Source organism: Protopterus annectens, chromosome 17.part0 (genome assembly GCF_019279795.1).
Source record: "Protopterus annectens isolate FY-2018-M chromosome 17.part0, PAN1.0, whole genome shotgun sequence".
Classification (NCBI taxonomy): Eukaryota; Metazoa; Chordata; order Ceratodontiformes; family Protopteridae; genus Protopterus; species Protopterus annectens.
The window spans coordinates 248,984,736-249,005,371 of record NC_056751.1 but is presented as its reverse complement, the minus strand read 5'-3'; the positions used below and the strand labels follow the sequence as shown (position 1 = coordinate 249,005,371).

Genomic DNA, 20,636 nt, shown 5'->3' with positions numbered 1-20,636 from the left:
CAACTACTCCTAGCTCTACATTCACACACACGATGGTAATTTAATAGACTAGAGAGTGTCACTCACTCTCTCTCTTCAGTGAGAGGGAGAGGTCAATAAAATGATGAACATGTTTTTAAAAAATCACACATCATCCAAAAAATGACCATGTCAGTTGTCATTCTTGCCGCTCTTACTAGGCCTTTAAGCAGAGAGAGATCTCTTCTGATGGGGGGATGGCAACATATAAATGCTCTTATGTGGTGAATTTAGATTGAATTCTAGCTGCATCTCTCTTCTTTTCTTCTTTTTAAATCACATCTAAATAGATGATTAACTTTTCATGAACTGAAAATGTGAAATTCAAAAAATGGTGTACTGTCATTCAAATGCTGTATGAACTCTTAGCATCATCACAGAACCTTTTGAAAATCTGGTATATAGCTTTACCTCTCCTCCATCAACCTGTTACAAAAAAATTGTGGTGTTCCCACTGAGCCATTACTAGTTTTAGAATAATGTCCATTAACTCTTGAAATAATCTAATCTCCTTTAAGCTCAGCATGATGTGTGTAACAAACTTCAAACAAACAAATCAATTGCAATTTCATGTATAGGAGAAATACAGGTCAACAACATTGACTGTTAAAAACATCACATCTTGATGAAAACCAAAAATTCTCAATAGAAGCTAAAAGGCCCAGAATCTTTACCAAAATTGTTCTTTCTCAAAAACATCACATCTTGATGAAAACCAAAATTTCAATAGAAGCTAAAAAAAGGCAGAATCTTTACAAATTTGTTCTACGATGATTTCACGCTGACCAAAGTTCTCATTGTGGATTTTGGTTTGACCAAACAATGAGGGATTCAAGTCTTTTCGATAAGTAATTAAAAACATTCAAATCAACCATACCTTCAATAAACAGGTCATTGATGAAAGAATTAATCTGTTTGTAAGTTACATTCATTTCATTAATAGCAGATATTTCATATTTTTCAGCATTTAAAACACATTCATTCTGTTATTATAATCACTTTTACCCATAATCACCAGACCTCCTCCTTTGTCCGGTTTCATTACTCGGACAGGTACGGACTTCAGTACATTCAAAGCTTCCATCTCTTTGTTAGACAAATTTCTTTTCTGCCCTTTACAGTTTCTGTGTAAATTTCTTATATCAAATTCACACATGTGCTCAAATAATGTTAATAATGGATAGGTTGGTTAAAGGTACTTGCTACTCTCATTTGATCGGTTAGCTGACCATCCCCACCGAACAGTAGGGCAAGATTTAACTTGCACGTGTAGAGTTTAAGGTCTACCAGGGTTTCTGCCAGCTTTAAGTGTTCCGATGGGACAAAATTTAATCCTTTACTGAAAATATCACATGGCTCAGCACTGTAGTTGCTCACATCCTTCTTGGCCATATTCCCTCTGGTATTGTATCTCTATTGATGGTTCTGGCCCTTGTTGGAAAAAGGGTCACGGTCATCATATTCCTGATGATATAGCATATTATGCCTAACAGGAAACTGTTCACTTCTTGCACCTTGCTCTTCCTCTGAATAATTAAACATTTGATTACCAGGTGGGGGGCCTACCTCAGATAATTCAGGACCTCGGTTCTCTTCACTAGCCCTAGTATCTTCTCCTGTTTTTGCATTGTGGTGATTCAAAAACCTTTTACCTTGTGAAGGAGGCGGTGTTGGATAAGCTACGCCGTTTTTATAATCATTAATATCCCTTCTTAGTTTTTTCATTTTCAAATCACTATTTTTCGCCAGTTGTTTCTCTATAGAAGAAAATACTCTTTTATATTCAAACTGATATCGTGCAAAGTCTACATATGACATTGTCTCCTGATTTAAAACTGAAATTTCAGCTGCAAGGCTTTCTACTGTTAATTTGTAATGTTTACACATGATTTCCATCAATTCGAAACCATGCTGATTGAACAGTTTGATTAAATCAGAGTGAAGTGGTGCGTTATCTTCTAAGCCTGAAGGGTACTGCCATGACCGTAAGCCTTTAGGCACCACACCTTCTCTTTTACACTCTTCAAAATACATGATTTCTAACTGCAATTTTTTAGCCTTATATGACTTGCTGTCTAGTTCTTTTAATTTTGTTACAATCTAAATGCTTACCCCAGCCGGTCTCTCCTGTAAACCTTGTAATACTCCATTTCCAAAAGCCGGTTTCTCACTTAGCCATACATTCACATCAGGAAGATCTATAAGCCCTGGGTAAGCAGGAATTCCATTCCGGTTTCCTTCAATGTTATTGTTCACATTAAACCCTTGATTTACATCATTTGATGTAATACTGCATCCTGAATCTATTCCACAAACTTGTTCTCCTCCACCAACAGCATTCTCTGATAAGTAACTAGCACCCTTTGGTTCGCCAGTGGCTCCAGCCTCTTTAGGTCTCACTACCAAGTTCGGTTGAGTGAGACTATCCAGACGTGCTGCCAAAACATTCAGTCTCTCATTTAAAGAGCTGATAATCGTGGTTAGTTTACTCAATTCAGGCAGCTCTTTGTGCGAGTTACCTGAAAGCTGCAAAGGGCTTTCAGTGATGTCATCCATTGTACTCCCCGAAGCCATACAAAATCCACAATAGACTAAGCAAAAACACGGACCAAACGAACAAAATAAATAAAATAACGGCTCTGGTGCACAAATGAATAAACCATAAAGCTTTAATTCAAATGAAAGTGAAGTGCTTTTCGTCTACCTTGCCAATTTGGTAGACTTCATCAGACAAATCAGCTGTGCAGAACAAGAGAGTTAAATACATTTTTTAAAATAAGATTGACATGACAACCAGCCTATGACAATTACAATACACAAACGTCTAAATAACCAAAAAAGATTACTGGCCAAAGCAGTTTCAGGACGCTCCTCACTCTTTATACCCTACCTATTAATTATACTATACATATAAAATACAAAATGTATAAAAAGTCATAAAATGGATCTATTGACACTTTACAAATACTTAAAAACTATTAAATATAATTTAACGCAAAAGACTTTTCAGTTTTAAAATACATGACAGTGAAGTGATTTCATTCAAACCTGGATCTGTGTAAGAATTTAATCTTAACTGCCATATTAATTCACACTTTTCTAATATAAGTTGGTAGGGGCCTCCTTTTAAAACTGGGGTGATGATCTATTACCCTAAACAAAAAACTGTGGGTGGGGTTTTCATTACAATGCCTAGCCAGTGCATTTAAACTGTTTTTCTTTCTAATATTGTATACATGTTCGTATATCCTATCTCTCAGCCTCCTGTCAGTCTTCTCTATGTAAAACGCAGGGCAAAGCTGGCAGGAGGCCAGGTACACCACTGCTTTGGAATTACAGTTAAACCGAGGTAGGAATTTAAAGAATTTTGTGGAGGCAGAAGTAAGTATCTCACACAGAATAATGGGTACTTACAAATGTGAATCATGTAACTACTGTAAATTTCTTTCGACAGGATCTAATTTTAATGTGGGCAAAATGAAATATCAGATGAGGGGTAGGTTTAACTCCATCTTTGAGAGAAATGATCCATATATGAAATAACAGTATTGAATGACATGCAATTTATGTAAATGATCTTTTGACATGCAGTTATAAAGAACTAATTTAACATGCAACCATACAAAATTAGACACACATAAAACAATTATGTCAATCTTGTATGTATTTTACACTAGGTCTGGAAATATGATCTGATTGTGTAAAATAAAAGTCAGAACTGGATCTAGCAATGGGGACTGTCTTTAAGGAATGTTCAACTTTGGGGATATCTGGGACATCATCTTTAATGGGAATGAATACTGTGGCATGTTCTTCAGTATGAACATTGTCTGGGTTGCTCTGAGATCCTGAGTGTGTATCACAGGTACTATGCTGCAATATCAGTTCTTAAACAGGTAGAAGATGTCTGTGGTTTCTCCTGTGCAGTATACTCTTAGATTCCACTAAGTAGGATCTTGGTTCAGTACATATACCTCTCACTTGAGCAATTTGATCAAAGCCTTTTGCCGTCTGCATCCTCACTGTCTATCCTTCTTTTAACGGACAAAGAAATCTGCTCATTTTATCATAGCTGGACTTCTGAGAAGAACGCTTCTTAAAAAGTTGGGCTTTGATTGCTCTATTGCTTTTAGCATTAGGCACCGACAAAATAGAACTGATAGGCAAGGTTGTTCTGGTTTGCCTAGATAGAAGTCTTTGAACAGGCGAGCCAAGTTGGTTGTCACGAGGTATATTTCTGAGACTGAGTAAATTCAAGAAGATATCAGTATTGTCACGCTTTGACCTCTCCAGTATTTGCTTTGCACTCTGAACTGCATGTTCAGCAAGGCCGTTTGACTGAGGATATTCAGGACTGCTAGTAGCATGGATAAAGTCCCACTCTTTAGCAAATCTCTGAAACAACTGACTGGTAAACTAAGAAAAGTCATCAGAAATAACTTTGCGTGGACTACCATGGACTGAGAAATGACATTTCATCTTAGTAATAACAGCACTGGATGTTAGGTTAGGTAGCAAATCGATCTCAAACCAGTTCGAATAAGAGTCTACCAACACTAAGTAATGTTGACTGTTCCACTCAAATATATCAGTGGTTACTGTTGATCAAGGTAGTTCAGGAATTTGGCTTAGTTGAAGTGGCTCTTTTTTGCAAATGCACCTTAGTAGTGCTGCACACTGAACAAGAAGAAAGCACTTCAGAGGACTGAGCTTTAAGTTCACGCACTCAGTCCAGAACTTTCCTGAGGTTTCTGTCATGCTCTGTTTCACCATTACCTCCAACAAGTAAATCATCAACTATTATTGTACACAGGTAGTCTGAAAAAAATTTTCTCTATTGCATGCTGAAAGACTTCACTGGCAGAATTTGTTCCAAAAGGCATCCTGAAGAATCTGTATCTACCAAATGGGGTACTGAATGTAGACTGTTGTGAAGATTTGGGATCAAGCATTACTTGCCAAAATGAACTCTTTACATCTAAGACAGAACAAAACAGTGGCATTTGGCATAAGGGTTTTAATCTCCTTGACTGTACGCATAAGATGATGAAGTCTTTTTAATGCCTTGTTCAAGTCTCTTGGGTCAATGCATATTCTGATTTAATCTGAGTTTTTCTTATGAGCAGTTACCATGGATGATACCCACTCAGTTGGTTCTGTGACTGGACAAATAACACCTTGCTGTACCATTTTGTCTAATTGGACTTTTGCTTTGCCCTATATAGCCATTGGAAGTCTTCTTCCTGGACTGACCACTGGCCTGACCTCTGGGTCTAACTTCATGGCGTACACAACTGGAAGTTTGCCTAGCTTGTTGTCGAAAACATCAGTATACTCTGAGAAAATAGCATTATTAAAGCTGGAAACGGGACATGAGTTTACATGATGGACTTATCTGGTAAAAGAAAGCAGTTTCATTCTCAAACTGTCTCTGAGACCTAATAATGACTGCACAGGTCTTTGGACTACATAAAATTGCAAGCTGTAACTGTTCCCAACTGAATAGCATGAAAGCACTACTGAGCTTTCAGTTTGAATCTCTTCACCTCCATAAGCAACAAGCTTTGCATAATTGACCAAATTAAGTTGCTCACCAGCTCTCACTTTAGCAAATATTTCTGCTGACATCACATTACACTTTGAACCAGTGTCTACTTTGAGCTCTGTGGGTTTACCATTGATCAGGACAGTACAAAACACTTCATTTTTTGCCAACAAATCTATTGCATTAACCTTTTCACTGACCGCTGATACACCATCTACATAGAAAGTAGGGTTGCAGCTTTCTATATGATCAACCTGCTTTTTAGAGTGACCTTTCTTAATAACTGAATGATGCTTGCTTGATTTACAAAACATTTGAAAATGATTCCATTTTTTACACTTGTGGCATTGCTGACCAAATGCTAAGCACTTCTCTCTTTTAGACTCATGGTTGGCACCACAGTTATGACAGTTAACAATAAAACTTGACTTGGATTTTGCTGACTCACTCTTATACTGTACTGAGCATGCCCCTTTTACTGAGCTAGTCTTTGAACTTGCTAGAAAGTTACGGGTCCTCCCTGCCAAACCCACAGGGGCTACAGCTGCCATGTGCTTTGGCCTGCTTCTGCTTGCCATTTGTTGCATGCTGTCTATGTTTGCTCTAGAGGCTGCTGAAACCATGCTCTTATCACTTTGTAAGCATACATGTGTGCCTTTCTGTGAACTCATGGATTTGACAAATCTTTATTTGCTTAATGTTAAATCATTGTCACAAAGCAAAATCTTTCTCACTGCAGCCCTATTAACACCACACACAGGCCTGTCCTTTATTAAGTCATTTTTCAAGTCACCAAATCTGCAAGTTTTTGCTTTGATTCTCAAGTCAGTGATACGCTGCAAATGTTTCACCTGCTTTTTAATCTCTTGTATAAAATAAGTGTCTCTCTAATATAGCATTTGTCTGGGGGTTGCACATTTCTCTAAATTTATGTTTTAAGCACTCAGTGTTTTCCTTTGATTCAGCCGGTACCACAATATGATGGTTTGCCCTTCTCCTGCATATACATCTGGTGCATACACAATGAATGCTCTGTCTCAATAGTCTGTGACCCGGCTAAGTTAAGCAAAATGAATACCTTTGTATGTGCATTTTTGTCAGAAAAAGCATGAAAATGTCATATTCCTACTTGAATACCTTCCAATTCTCTGCTATATTATGATCAAACACAAGTGGACTTGGTCTGCAAAATGCCTCTGCCATATCAACACCCAGTAGTGAAGGTGCTGGAAGGCATGTACAAACGTACACCCATAAATATATGCCAGAACTTTATGCCAGTACTTGTAATTATGCCCAAGAGCACAACAGATTATTTGAAATAAATGCACTTTGCCAAATAAGCCTTCGTAGCACAAGTTGTACTTTATGAAACCACTCCTTATTAGTGTAAGAACTACTTAGAAATTACTGTACTTTGTGAATAAACTGTACACAACACAAGAACCTTTCAAAATGCCTGTACTTTGTGAAACAACTCTGCACAGTGTAAGAAACAATTGGAAATCGTGGCTTTCTGCGAATAAATGCACACAGCACAAGAAACTTTTTGAAATAGCTGTACTTTGCACTTTGCAATATGACTGCACTTTGCACACAGAAAACTCTTTGAATTAATTGCACTGTAATAAAGTACACACTCTGAGATACTGCAAACGACTCCAGTTATTTTTGAATGGCTTTGGTAAATGCAACATAGTAGTTCATGCCCAAACACAGTCTTATACTAAAAACATGCAGTTGCCTTGCCCTTTTATTGTACTCATTATCCATTTTTAATCTTTAATTAAACATGCTCATTATGCAAACTAAAGATAATTTGGAGCCCCTTAAGAATAGTTTTGTTAGTTTTATCAAATATCGTGGTTTTGAACATTTTGTTTAATTAATAATGTGTTTTGTGCTCCTCGCTTGATTAATAATGAATTTTGTGCCTTATAAATGCACTGTTTCATTTTCTTTGCCAAATAAAACATTTGTGTAGTTTTCTTTACCTTTAGCTTGTTTCTGGGCCTTTTACATTTGTCCCTGTGCTATGTTTCTCTCAACCTGCTTAGACTGCCTTCACCTTCAACTCTACACCCCATGACTTAAAGACGTAGCTCTATTGATCCTGGTTCTTACACCATGTCGCTCGTCTGGACAGGATAAAACAGATGAACATTTGTGGGTTCTATTTAAGCAGCTTTATTACACACAAACACATCAGAAATGAGGCTTTGTAACTTAAACTTATAAACAGACTGACTACTGCACTCATACATATTAACACTCTCGCTTTTATCTCAAAATGGCACTGCTGCCTGCATGCGTTCTCTATTTATATGCATGTGCTACAGCTGGAAATGCTTCTTAAAGGTACATACACATGCTCTGATCTATACTTACACAGTCACAAAGGCCATAAGGTCTCAACACTATCAAAGTAAGTGCAGTGCTTTACTGATGCTATGGAGCTTTGAGAATGTGGAAGTCTCTGCAAAGTACAAATCAAGGCTGTTGTGCTCAGAAATGTTGCTGGGTTCAAAAATGCAAAACATACTGCATTTTGAATAACATAAGCACTTGTAAATTTCTATGTATACATCCATCCATGTGAACCATTTGTCTGGTGGAGAGTTATGGTGGTAACATGCAGAGTAGGGTACATCAGAATTCTCTTTCCTAAACAAAAGTCTTCAGTTCATCCTGCATGGTCTGTGGGATTCTAAGTTAATCTGAATGGTATAATGTCTCCAGTATGTTTTAGAAGTGTCCTGGGGGTACATCAGGCATTCTCATTGAGTACTCAGACAACCTCAACTTACTCATGTTAAATGACAGCAGCAGTGGCTCTGTTCTGAGCTTTTCCCATGTCATGGAAAGTGAAACCAGCTACCCTGTGTAGGACTTCTGTCACCATCCTTTAGTCAGTACCCAAAGGTTATAAACATAGGAATGGAAGAGGACAAAGGCTGAATGATATGCTAAAAGACTGGTTTGCTTGTTGTATGATTCAGTTCTTGCTTTATCAGCGAAACCCAGTACAATGCCTGCAGTAAAGAAACAGTTAGTGTGTGTCCCAGATCCACTTACCTTAACTTCTATGCAGTTTCTAAAATATGATATGCACTTGATGTAATGTGTATATGCTATGCACTTGATGTAATGTGTATATGCTATGCACTTGATGTAATGTGTATATGCTATGCACTTGATGTAATGTGTATATGCTATGCACTTGATGTAATGTGTATATGATATGCACTTGATGTACTGTGTATATGATATGCACTTGTACTGTGTATATGATATGCACTTGATGTAATGTGTATATGATATGCACTTGATGTAATGTGTATATGATATGCACTTGATGTAATGTGTATATGATATGCACTTGATGTAATGTGTATATGCTATGCACTTGATGTAATGTGTATATGATATGCACTTGATGTAATGTGTATATGATATGCACTTGATGTAATGTGTATATGCTATGCACTTGATGTAATGTGTATATGATATGCACTTGATGTAATGTGTATATGCTATGCACTTGATGTAATGTGTATATGATATGCACTTGATGTAATGTGTATATGATATGCACTTGATCATCACATATGATATGCACTTGATGTAATGTGTATATGATAAGCACTTGATGTAATGTGTATATGATATGCACTTGATGTAATGTGTATATGCTATGCACTTGATGTAATGTGTATATGATATGCACTTGATGTAATGTGTATATGATATGCACTTGATGTAATGTGTATATGATATGCACTTGATGTAATGTGTATATGATATGCACTTGATGTAATGTGTATATGATATGCACTTGATGTAATGTGTATATGATATGCACTTGATGTAATGTGTATATGATATGCACTTGATGTAATGTGTATATGCTATGCACTTGATGTAATGTGTATATGATATGCACTTGATGTAATGTGTATATGCTATGCACTTGATGTAATGTGTATATGCTATGCACTTGATGTAATGTGTATATGATATGCACTTGATGTAATGTGTATATGCTATGCACTTGATGTAATGTGTATATGATATGCACTTGATCATCACATATGATATGCACTTGATGTAATGTGTATATGATATGCACTTGATGTAATGTGTATATGATATGCACTTGATGTAATGTGTATACTCTCACATGAAAAAAACAATCTGCTCTTTTCTAGAAGATAATTATAATGTCTCACTTGGAGATGCTGATTTTTATCCCATTCATTTCCCACTCCATGGAAAACTGCTCTATTACATATTGGAGATGGCTGTCAGTACTGGCTAAGAAGGCATCATCACATCCCAACAACAGAGATGCAGCCCCACAAACCCAAACTGCATACTCTCTAGATCTCAAGACTGCACTGATCATCTCTTCATGAAAATGTTCAAGAAGCGGATACAAGGGTCTTCCTTAACACAGCTGTATTCCCATCCTGAATGAATTCCACTTAATGGTGATAATGCAGACATAATGCTTGTTCATTAAATAGGTGGACCAGGTAGCATACAGTAGTGGTGCTAGGACTCTGTACTGTTGTAGATGCTCCCATAAAATGTTCTCATGTACTCAGTCACATGCCTGCTGCTGGCCTACAGAATTCTTGTAGGCAGTACAGATAAACTTGGGTTCCTTCCAACTGTGTTTCACATCTAGGATGGAATTTACACTGATCTTACTGAATTAGAAGCTTGACTGTAAAATGAGGATTACATTTCAAGTCACATGGTATTGTTTTACCAGGAAGGTTGAAAAGTACAAGCCATCTACATTTGAGACATATTCACCTGTATCATTTTTAAAATTGTTAATCAGTACTTCAATTTACATCCCAGAAGTACTGGCCTCATCTTCCACATGATATTGAAATGATATGTTAACCAGGACACCCCAACAATATCCAGCATCTTCAAAATTTCCATCTGGATCTCATCCACTGCCGCAGTCATGCCACAGTGGAACTGACTATTTACTATAATGATATTAAGAACAGAAATAGACTCACTGATGTCTTCTTACAAAGGAATGGAAAGCAGTCAGGACATTACTGAAGTGTGTCTTCCACCACCTGACAATATCACTAGTTAAGGTCAGCATTTGTCCACCCATGCTGACACTAGCCTGGGTAATGTGGGTTATATGGGATAACTAAGGAGTAGCCTTCTGTTTAGTGATGAAACATTCTATCATGTCCTACACTACCACACCTGAAACACTGTGTCTTATTCCACATTTCACAGAAATGGTAGTGACTGTCAGGTTGGTGGTCTTTGAGGATAACAGAGTTTTCTCTTATCTCATCAGATGAGTGACTTCAGAGCCTGTATATACAGAATGTAGTGGCTACAGCAGTGGAGGGAGGGCTTACTCCACAATGTAAAAATATTATTTTTCTAAATATTGATAACTTGGATCACTGATCTTTCTATGTTGTTGTTGTTGTTGTTGTTGCTATTTTGGCATGTGATGAATTAGAACCTGATATGTAACCACATGTTCCTTCTAACTGAATACATAAGAGGAAGTGGACAGTGCACTGAAATTCATCAGAAAATTAAGATCAGAATAATGAATAATCTTTTATTTAAATAAACACCACCTGCCCACGTCTGCCATTTCTATTACTCTAGGGATTCTAAACATAAGACATTTTCTAAACAGTAGTGTGAGTGGGCTTAAACTCCCATAAAAGATTTTAAGGGAAAACGCAGGTCATATAGCTTAAGTTGGGGGTACGTCAATAACATCAGCAGTTTGAAAAATATGGTACCTTTCATAGGTATAAGTAAGTAGTTACTTCACAAAAATATCACCATGCCATAAATGCTATACACATTGACCCCCAAACTGTATGTGTAATAAAGATCATGGCATATGAGAAATCTCAAATTTTCTAATTCTTTTGAGAATGGAGAAAACTTTAAAAATGCACTTTCCTCTTTCGCTTATGGTATGTTGAACTAAGATACTAGGCCTATTCCCCCATTCTGCTGCTGTCTCTAGAATAAATCCTTAAAAGCTTACTCAAGTGTAAGCTTCTACAGTGAACATAGTTGCTATGTTTTATGAATGCTTGGAACAATATTTTTTCACAATGTATTTAATATTCCTGTCTTAATTTTTTAGTCATATTCATTAACAAGGTAGATATCATCTAGTTACTGGCATAGTTGCCTTTACTGGAGTATAATAAAGTTAAGATTTTCAATGGTTTCATAACAGGATTTCTTTAAAATACCATGGCATAGAGCATCTCATTTTCCTGAGACTGTAATGTGTTTTACTTCAATGCATTATTTCAGTCAAGTGTCTGACATGAAGATATTTAAAATAAATAATCCAAAATGACTTATACTGCGGCAAGATATACATCAGTTTCTATAGTACATTTGTCTACTAGAAAACAAACACTGCTAAAGCAGGTATTTTGTCATATGTTAATCTTTAAAAATAAATCTTCATTGAACAAACCATGGCTTATTACTTTCTGTGGGGCTTCAGAACTATTTCATATTCTTAGCTGCAATAAAATAAACATACCACATTGAGTGACATGATAATCATGAAGTTGATGCAGACTCCAGTGCCTGATGTAGCAAACTGCCAGTTGTTTTTGACAAATTCCCACTGGAAAGATGCAAACTGCTCCCTGGCAACCAGGCGGTACACCACCACCGCAAACACTGCTGTCAGTACTAATGAAATCTAGAAAAGAGAAAGAAGGAGCAATCACTATAAACACTGTCCCTGGCTGATACTGCCTTATTGTGGCCAGATTCATAACCATCAACACATAAAAGGTCATGCACTGCAATAGCATAACTGCACAATTCAGCTGTAATGTAGGCATGAAGTACAGGACAGTGCTAGCTGGTGCAATTGAAATATATTTCTTTCTCCATATTGCCATGTTTGAGACAGTTTTGTAGTTTACATAAGCAAGTTTTAAAAATACTGAACATGATAAAAATGCAAAGAAAGTATTTTAAAAAATCTAAAATTGGATATTTCAGTGAAATATCTTTTTATATTAACTCCAAATACAAACAAGCCTTAATCTGGCAAAAGGCAGATGTATGATACCTGCTGAAAGTGGTGCATGACAAATACAGTATAAGAAACAAACATGTTACTCTGTATTTCCAGTTAGTACTATGTAGTAAATTAAAATAATTCTATACCTTAAACTCTTCAACACGTGTGGGCAGTGAATTAATGAGATGTCACATTCCTGAGTGCTGGTAAATTGGCCAGCAACTGTGTAACCCCCCCCCCCCCCCATAGTATAAAACAGTAATGTAGAAAAATCTTGTTCTTTCAACAAGTACAACAGTTTTTTTTGCCTTACTTCCTCAGTTGAAGTTATTTTCCCAAATTTAAACTTCTTAATCATACCACTAAATTATGTGAAAGCTGTATTGAAGTAAAGTTACAATAAATAAAAGCAATGTATGTTAAGTTACAGTAAATAAAAGCACTGTATGTTATCTGCCTTTCAAGCACTGAAGGTTTGAATGAGGCAAGGCAGCTCACATAAGAAGCACTGCAGGTGTAAAGCAGCATGTTGCATGACTGATGTTGTAGATGTGAAAGAGCTAAATGTGCCGATTTGGTTTTAAATAAACATTGTTTGTTGAATTTTGCTTCAAGTCATTGAGGGATACAGGTCTGACTGTAACTGAGGTGAATCATCTTACATAAAACACGAGAAAACAGACAAACTACACAGTCTTAAAAAGAAAGGAAAATGTTTATTTGAAAGGATCTTATAACAACAAATGTAAGTCGGACTGGGCTAGTTCAAACTTTCCATTCCATGTATATCTTCGTATGAAAGTTACTTTGCTCTTAAAAAAGTCACAAAGCACAAACTGAAGCAGATAAACACAAAAGCCAGAAGAAGTAGCTGGATTGAACCCACTCAAAGTAATGCAGGCTGCAAATCACCACACAGTTGTAGAATGCAGAATCCACTTTATTAACTTCAGACCAAAAAAAAATCCAAGGATGAGCGCTTTCATCCAGAAAGATCTAGACTTCATCAGACAATTTACTCCACATAGTTACTTCCTTCTTATACAGTTCAAACAGGAAGTTCCACCCAGTTATAAACTAATCAATTATGTCATTAAAAGCACAATATTTACAGTCACTGAATTTAAAAAGCAGACAAAATATACAAACTGAAAAAGTTCATGGAACACACCACCCTAAAAACACACTATATATAAGCACTGCTTCATAAAATGACAATGTACAATAAATATTTAAATATGTTGAATGTGTTAAAACAATAAATATGTGTAATTAAATACTAAAAACTAGATATAGTAGAAAATGTTAATACACTTATAATAAAATACTGAACATGTGAATTATTTAAAATGTTAAAATGCATAATGGAGAAATATATATATATATATATATATATATATATATATATATATATATATATTTTTAATCTTTCCAGTGCCTTTAGTTTTAAAATTGGGCTAATGGAAATATGTTCATTCAGGCCTGGCCAGTTCCCAGCATTCAAACGTAATTGCCAGTATAATTCTCTTTTCTCAAGTAATAGTGACCATGCACCACCCCTCATGTTGGTACTGATATTGTCTATAATAAAAAATTGGAACTTATGGTCATAATACTCCAAAACATGTTTGCTAAGAGAATTCGTTTCTTTTTTATTCCTTATGTCATACAGGTGTTCGTATATGCGATTTTTTAACTTTCTATCAGTCTTGCCTATGTAAAAGCAAGAACAGGTGGTACACGTGGCACAGTAAATCACTTTCTCTGAGTTACAGTTGTATTTTTGATTGATTCTAATTTCAATATTATTGATGTCAAAAATGTCAATATTAAAGTGATTTACTGTGCCAGTAAATGTGAGAGTTGATTTGAGGTCTGGTACAAGACTTGTTCAGATATAGTTATTGTACTATTTTTGTGATTTCAGTTATTTGATACATTATGCTGCTATATACCATTTAAATATGCTGCTGTGACATTTATATCTGCTGCTATTATATTATATGCCACTTACTACAATAAACTATCATTAAGCAATCAGTGGCAACAGAACTCTGATTTCTTACAATGGCACCTGAACAGGAACATATGCTGAAATTACCCACCCTGGCTATACTCAATCATATAGAAAAGAAGAGAGGAGGCATTGCTATAATGTTCTCCGATACACTTGACCTCTCTATATGCCCTGGCAATCCATCAACTTTCAAGAATGCTGGAATCCTCATTTTCCTTCTCAGAATGAACACACAGAAATGTTTATATATCATTACATACTACATCCCACCAGGAGGCATCTTTACTTGGAAGATATTCCTTCCTGGATAAAACAAGCATCCCTTAGGAAACAATTATTCTTGGAGAACCATTGGACTTCCCTCACTACTGACTCCCTCACAATATCACTAAATCTATTTGGCTTCACTCAAATTATCCAATCCCCAAGTAGGTTCAACCAGCCAAATAATAAACCATCCCTTCTGGACTGGTTTTTGACCATGAATCCAAACAAAACATAATCCTCAAAAACCTTACCAGACATGCTTAGTGATCATCTCCTCATCTTTGCAATTAGATGCATGACCAATGCATCCTGAAAACATCACTTTATTGAAGCATGTAATCTAACCAACTTTTATCCTGACATATTCATATCCAGTCTCAAATCAGTCAATTGGAAACCACTTACAACCATTCCTCTAGATGACTGTGTACTTCTCTTTAATACAAATTTCCCTTTATGTACTAAATAATTAGGCTCCAGTAAGAAGAAGTCAAAACTAACACTCCCCCTGGCTGGAAATTACACTAAAATACTTGTGTATAAAAGGGATAAATCTGGAAAAGCTGGCTACAAAATTCAACTTTTCAAGACCATCAAAACATCAGATATGTCTGCAATCTTACCGCCCAAAAAAGTCAAGATAGATAAAATCCACTACTGCTTTGACTCACAAAGCCCTTACCATCAAAAAAAAACCCAAACTCTTAACCCCTGCTAGATATCAACTTTCCAACCAATGTCCTGATAGGGATCCAAGCAATGCTGTCACTCTACTCAAGCCCACTCATAAACACCATGAATTCACTACTCAATAAAAATAACAATAGCAATCCAAAAAATACCTCTCAACCCATCAACAATTCTAGTGCCTTCATTCTCAGCACTATCCCCACTTATACCATAAAGAAGTACATCCTCAAACTTAAACCCAACACCTTACCTACTCATAATTCACCAGACAACTGCCTCAAACTTAATGTTGAAGCCATATGTCAGTACCAGGCTAACTGCCATTGTGCGCCATTTTAAGCCTAGCAAATTATTCCTTTTAAGAATCAAACCCTGTATCTTGTGTTTGTAAAGTAAACACCTTAACCATTATGCCAACCACCAACCCATTGCATATCCTGTCTCTATCCACATAAATAGATCTGTCCAAGAATCTTATGTCCCCCCCCGCCTCCCCATTGGAAGAAATCTTATATTCTGTCGCTTCACAAAGGAGGCAATGCCACTGAACTCTTCAACTACAGGCCCATAGTCATTCTTTCTCCCTTGTCTAAAATTGTGAAAAACTGCATCCATGTTCATCTACTTAAGCATACTATTGACCAAAATCTATTCTCCCTGATCCAGCATGGTTTCAGACCAAACCACTGCACTAACCCTGCATAACTCAACTTCATAAAATACCATCAATCAAAAATGCAACACAAACAATATATTGCATATGCAACATTCTTGGCCATTGATACAGTATCCCTTGACAATCTACTGTTTCAGGTATTAGGCCTATCCCATTCCATCCTCTCCTGATTTCAAAGTTACTTGTCAGATCACAAGCTGTTAAATGTCAGTCAAGCTACTCCATTTTCCTACCATCTTTTGGTGTACCCCAAGGTTCAAACTTCTTGGGCCCCTCTTGTTTAATATATTTATTAACAATATGCATACTGCTGTTAAACACGCCAACCTAATCCAATATTCTGATCATTTTTTTCTTACATGCTCAGCCCAGAATCTTGCTCAGCTTCAGCAACTCACTCATGACTCTTTTAACTCCATCAAAAGTCAAGTCAAATCAGGTCTCATCCTAAATCCAAAGAAGACAAAGTTACTCCTCACCCAGAAATCTCATGTTGATTACAAAACAAACTTTAAAATCCCCTCCTCCAGTAACACAGTAATTGAAGTAATCTCTAACACTATACTAATAGATGTCACTGCTGATGATAGCTTGTTGAATTTGCAAGTCAACTTTCAAGTTATTTATTAAAAAAAAGAAAAGAAAAAACCCAAAACTCCCAAACCTGGGTCTCTTATACTGAGTTAAACACTATGTTAATGTAAGTAGATGGACATCTCTCGACACCTATCTTCTTCTCCTTTCTACACTGCTATATGCCTCATCAATTTTCACCAACCTGCAGGCCACACTTGATAGCAATCTTGAGCAGTGCTACAATAAAATATTCAAATTTGCATCCAATAAAACTTATTCATCTCATTAGTGCATTACCTTTAAGCAACTTAACTGGCTAGTGCTACCATACCATACAAGAGCACAGAGTGTAATGCATCACCCTGAAAGGTGCCCTGCTCTAGGCTCTTTGTTACAAAGATTCATTCCCAACCAGCAATGCCACTCTAGTGATAAATATCTCCTCATGGTTCAAAAGTCCAACAACACAGATGGAGATACTGTGTATATCGAAGGCTTGGAACTCTACCCCACTCCTATTAGAGTTGCTGAAAAACCCACATATCTTCAAAACTAAACTAAAACTGCTCCTCCTTAAGTGTTGGCTATGCTGCTATTACACTCCAGGATAAGATTAAAAATAAATAAACAAACAAAGAGTAGTTGGCATTTCCTACAAGTAGAGCTACATGTTGTATTACTATAGTTTCTATAAAATGATGTCACTAATTGGTGTATAAAAATAAAACTGTAAACTGTTAGTAGTCCTAGACTTCCATTTTCAAGACAATCCCACATCTCTTCTATACACTCCTTAAACCTACCAACCAGCACTATCACAATTATAAGTGATTTATATGTAAAATTCTGTCAAACTACCTTAGCACTGAAACTGTCGCGTCATTTAGACACTCCTATTGCTATTCTGAATATGTATCAAGTGCATTTGTAAGTCCTTTTCTATTACTGTTTCTTACTATTAAGGATAAATGTATAATGTTGTATGTATTACTATTATGCGCATATATAATGTTTTAGTATTTGCATAGAAGGTGAAAATGAGATTGTAGTATGCATTGTTCTTCACCTTTATGTATATGGAGCTTTTATCCCCTTGCCTCCACTGAAAGGGGCCTTGTGCCCAGATGGACTTTCACGGCAAACAAACAAACAAGCAAATAAATAAATAAATAAATAGCTATGTATTGACTAAACTCAAACACATGCTCTCTTTTCCACATGTGCCGGGTAGCAATGGTAGTGGCTGAAGCTGCCAGCATATGTAAAGAAAGCATAGTGCTACAAACACACAGCAAACCATAAAACTGACTGTGATAACATCATTACCACAAAAAAATCAAAGTTGCCAAAAAACACCAACAAAAGGCTTTTTTTTCCAAGGAACACACCTGAACACTTTTGTCTTAAAATAAAGACTTCTTCAGAGTAGATGTTCTTCAGATTTAGATGTTACCTTGTATTACAAAGAATTATGCTGTCAGCTGAGGCATAATGACTCTTTTGACTGGCATTAATGATAGTCTTTCCATTTCTAGTATATTAAAGATTAGAGGTGCTAAGGTTTAATTATTTATTTCTTATTATTTTATTACAAAGCAATGGTCCCCAGTTTTTATTATACTTGTTTATGTCTTTATTCATGTTTTGGACAGTTTTATCCTTGTTTATTTATGCCTCATTATTATGTTCAGCACTATGTCTTCATTACTTTAGTGTTAAAACACAGTTTGACTAGTGTTTCATTGTTACCATGGTAGTTGATTAATTGTATTCTTTTACATATGCAGACCTGTGTGCGTAAAAATTTGTACAACCATCAATATACAGTTAGAACATATATATATATATATATATATATATATATATAGGTATTCACAAATATACAAACAAACAAATAATATGAGATAAGTGATTATGGGATCCTAAGATGCCTAACAATACAAACCTTTAACTGGAGACACTCAAAAGTTCATACCAACCTCTTCATCACATAGTAATGTTCACCTCCTAAACCTAGCAGGACTGTAGATGATATCCCTGGGGTAAATTTGTGTCTAGCCATCCAATCTTCTAGCCTTAAGGATAGCCAAAGTACTACTTTAATCTGTAGTGGCAACTTATTCCATACGCTAGGAATATGTTGCATTAGGAACCTATCTGTCCAGTGAATTTTGTTCATTTTTTGGTGTTGATTTAGGACCCTAATTCAGATGTTTGTTGAGGCACTGGTTTTGTAATGAAAGGTCAAATAGGACTGTGTCTTTCATGCCTTGAAAGACGAGGCGCAGGTCAACTGGAGCGGATGTTAGGCTACTGAGTATAATAAGAGTCATGTTAATCTAAATCTATAGTTGAAGGATTTATCAAAGGTCAGCAAGATGCACTGCAGCTACTGTAAACCACTGTCAATGTGCAGCAGATCTGTAATTGGACAAACAAGAAGGCATAACATGTATATGCTCCACTTCTGTCCTTTAGGGATCAATACTGTTACACATCTTAGTGGTTAGTCACAGTGTCACTGTCCTTTATAATAAGCAAATGAAGACCTGAATTCAGGACTGAGTAATGGGGTTAATGCCCATGACAAATAATGAAATACATAGTTCATTCTTACCATATTGCTGCAGTCATGATGGTCCACAGTACATATGGCTGCATTCCTGAATCTGTTTCATTAGACACACACTTAATTATGTGTATTTGTATGTATGTATGCATGCATACATGCACAAGTGTGTGTACACATACACATTCCATCATTCTTCACCTTTCCCTAACTGTATGGTTGCCTAGTGACAGGGAGATGTGTGCTATACACTTGTTAGGCAATGCACTTTCTCAGCATTCAAAGTGAGCATCTTCAAATACTAACACTGCCCTTTCATTGCACAGCATGTAGCCTCTGATGTTGTACATCTTTTTGTTGGGATGGCTCATTGCCCAGTTACTCCTATGACTGTAAAAGCTGGGGTCATAGAGGCTGCAGAGGTGTGCATCCTGATTCATTCATTCCCCATTGTCTTTGTAATTACTGTGTTACAAAAGTCCAGGGTGAATGGCCTGCAATACTGTATCCTATTTGTACAATGCCCACTTTATCAAGAGGTTTCCAATGGCATATCTTGGGGGTTGGGGGGCAGATTGTATGGCTGTGTGTCTGTGACCTTGTTGTGAAACTACCATTTCTTAGGGTGCTGAGTACTGAATGTTTCCCTCAGTACTCTGCTGAAATGAACAATGAAATAAACTGGTTCTCAGTTTCCTGTATAAATCCGTCTGTGATACACTGAACATGCACTCTAACAGATGAACCATTCTGTCTGTGAATTATATGGTTGCCAGTATAGTGGCTGAGATTCCCTATATCTTGCATCTGGCTCTCAATGCAGAAGGCTCTTATGAATCTAGTAACTTGTAAACCAACAAAATGAGTATCACTTTTTGCAGTAAACCTATACTGCTCAGCAGTGTAGACAAAGAAGTAGAAACATTAATGTATGCATGTAGTAGTCAACACTGAACTAAGCAACTGTGATCTGTACCTCTTTAATGGCAGAGGTCTGTCAGTTTAGACTGGGGAGGAGAATAGTCCTTGGCTACATAGAAGGGAAGAATAAGCAACTGAATGTAGCTGCTATTACTGTCAGATGGAAATTCATTGTGAGCTTATTGTATTGATTAATTAAAAGTGAATTTTACAGGAATGCTGTTACAATAAAAGCCATGTGCTCTTACTTATACTTGGCATTAACCCTGTCTTTTAGAGGCAGAGTTT

The 20,636-nt window shown here is 36.4% G+C and overlaps 1 protein-coding gene across 1 annotated transcript in view; it reads right to left on the bottom strand.

Moving 5' to 3' along the window:
- Positions 1–20,636, bottom strand: part of ANO3 (anoctamin 3) — a 3,574,693-nt gene that overhangs the window by 333,628 nt on the left and 3,220,429 nt on the right. The window contains exon 17 of the mRNA XM_044059352.1: positions 12,138–12,302. Coding sequence (XP_043915287.1) covers positions 12,138–12,302 — 165 coding nt within the window. The remainder of the gene's footprint in view (positions 1–12,137; positions 12,303–20,636) is intronic.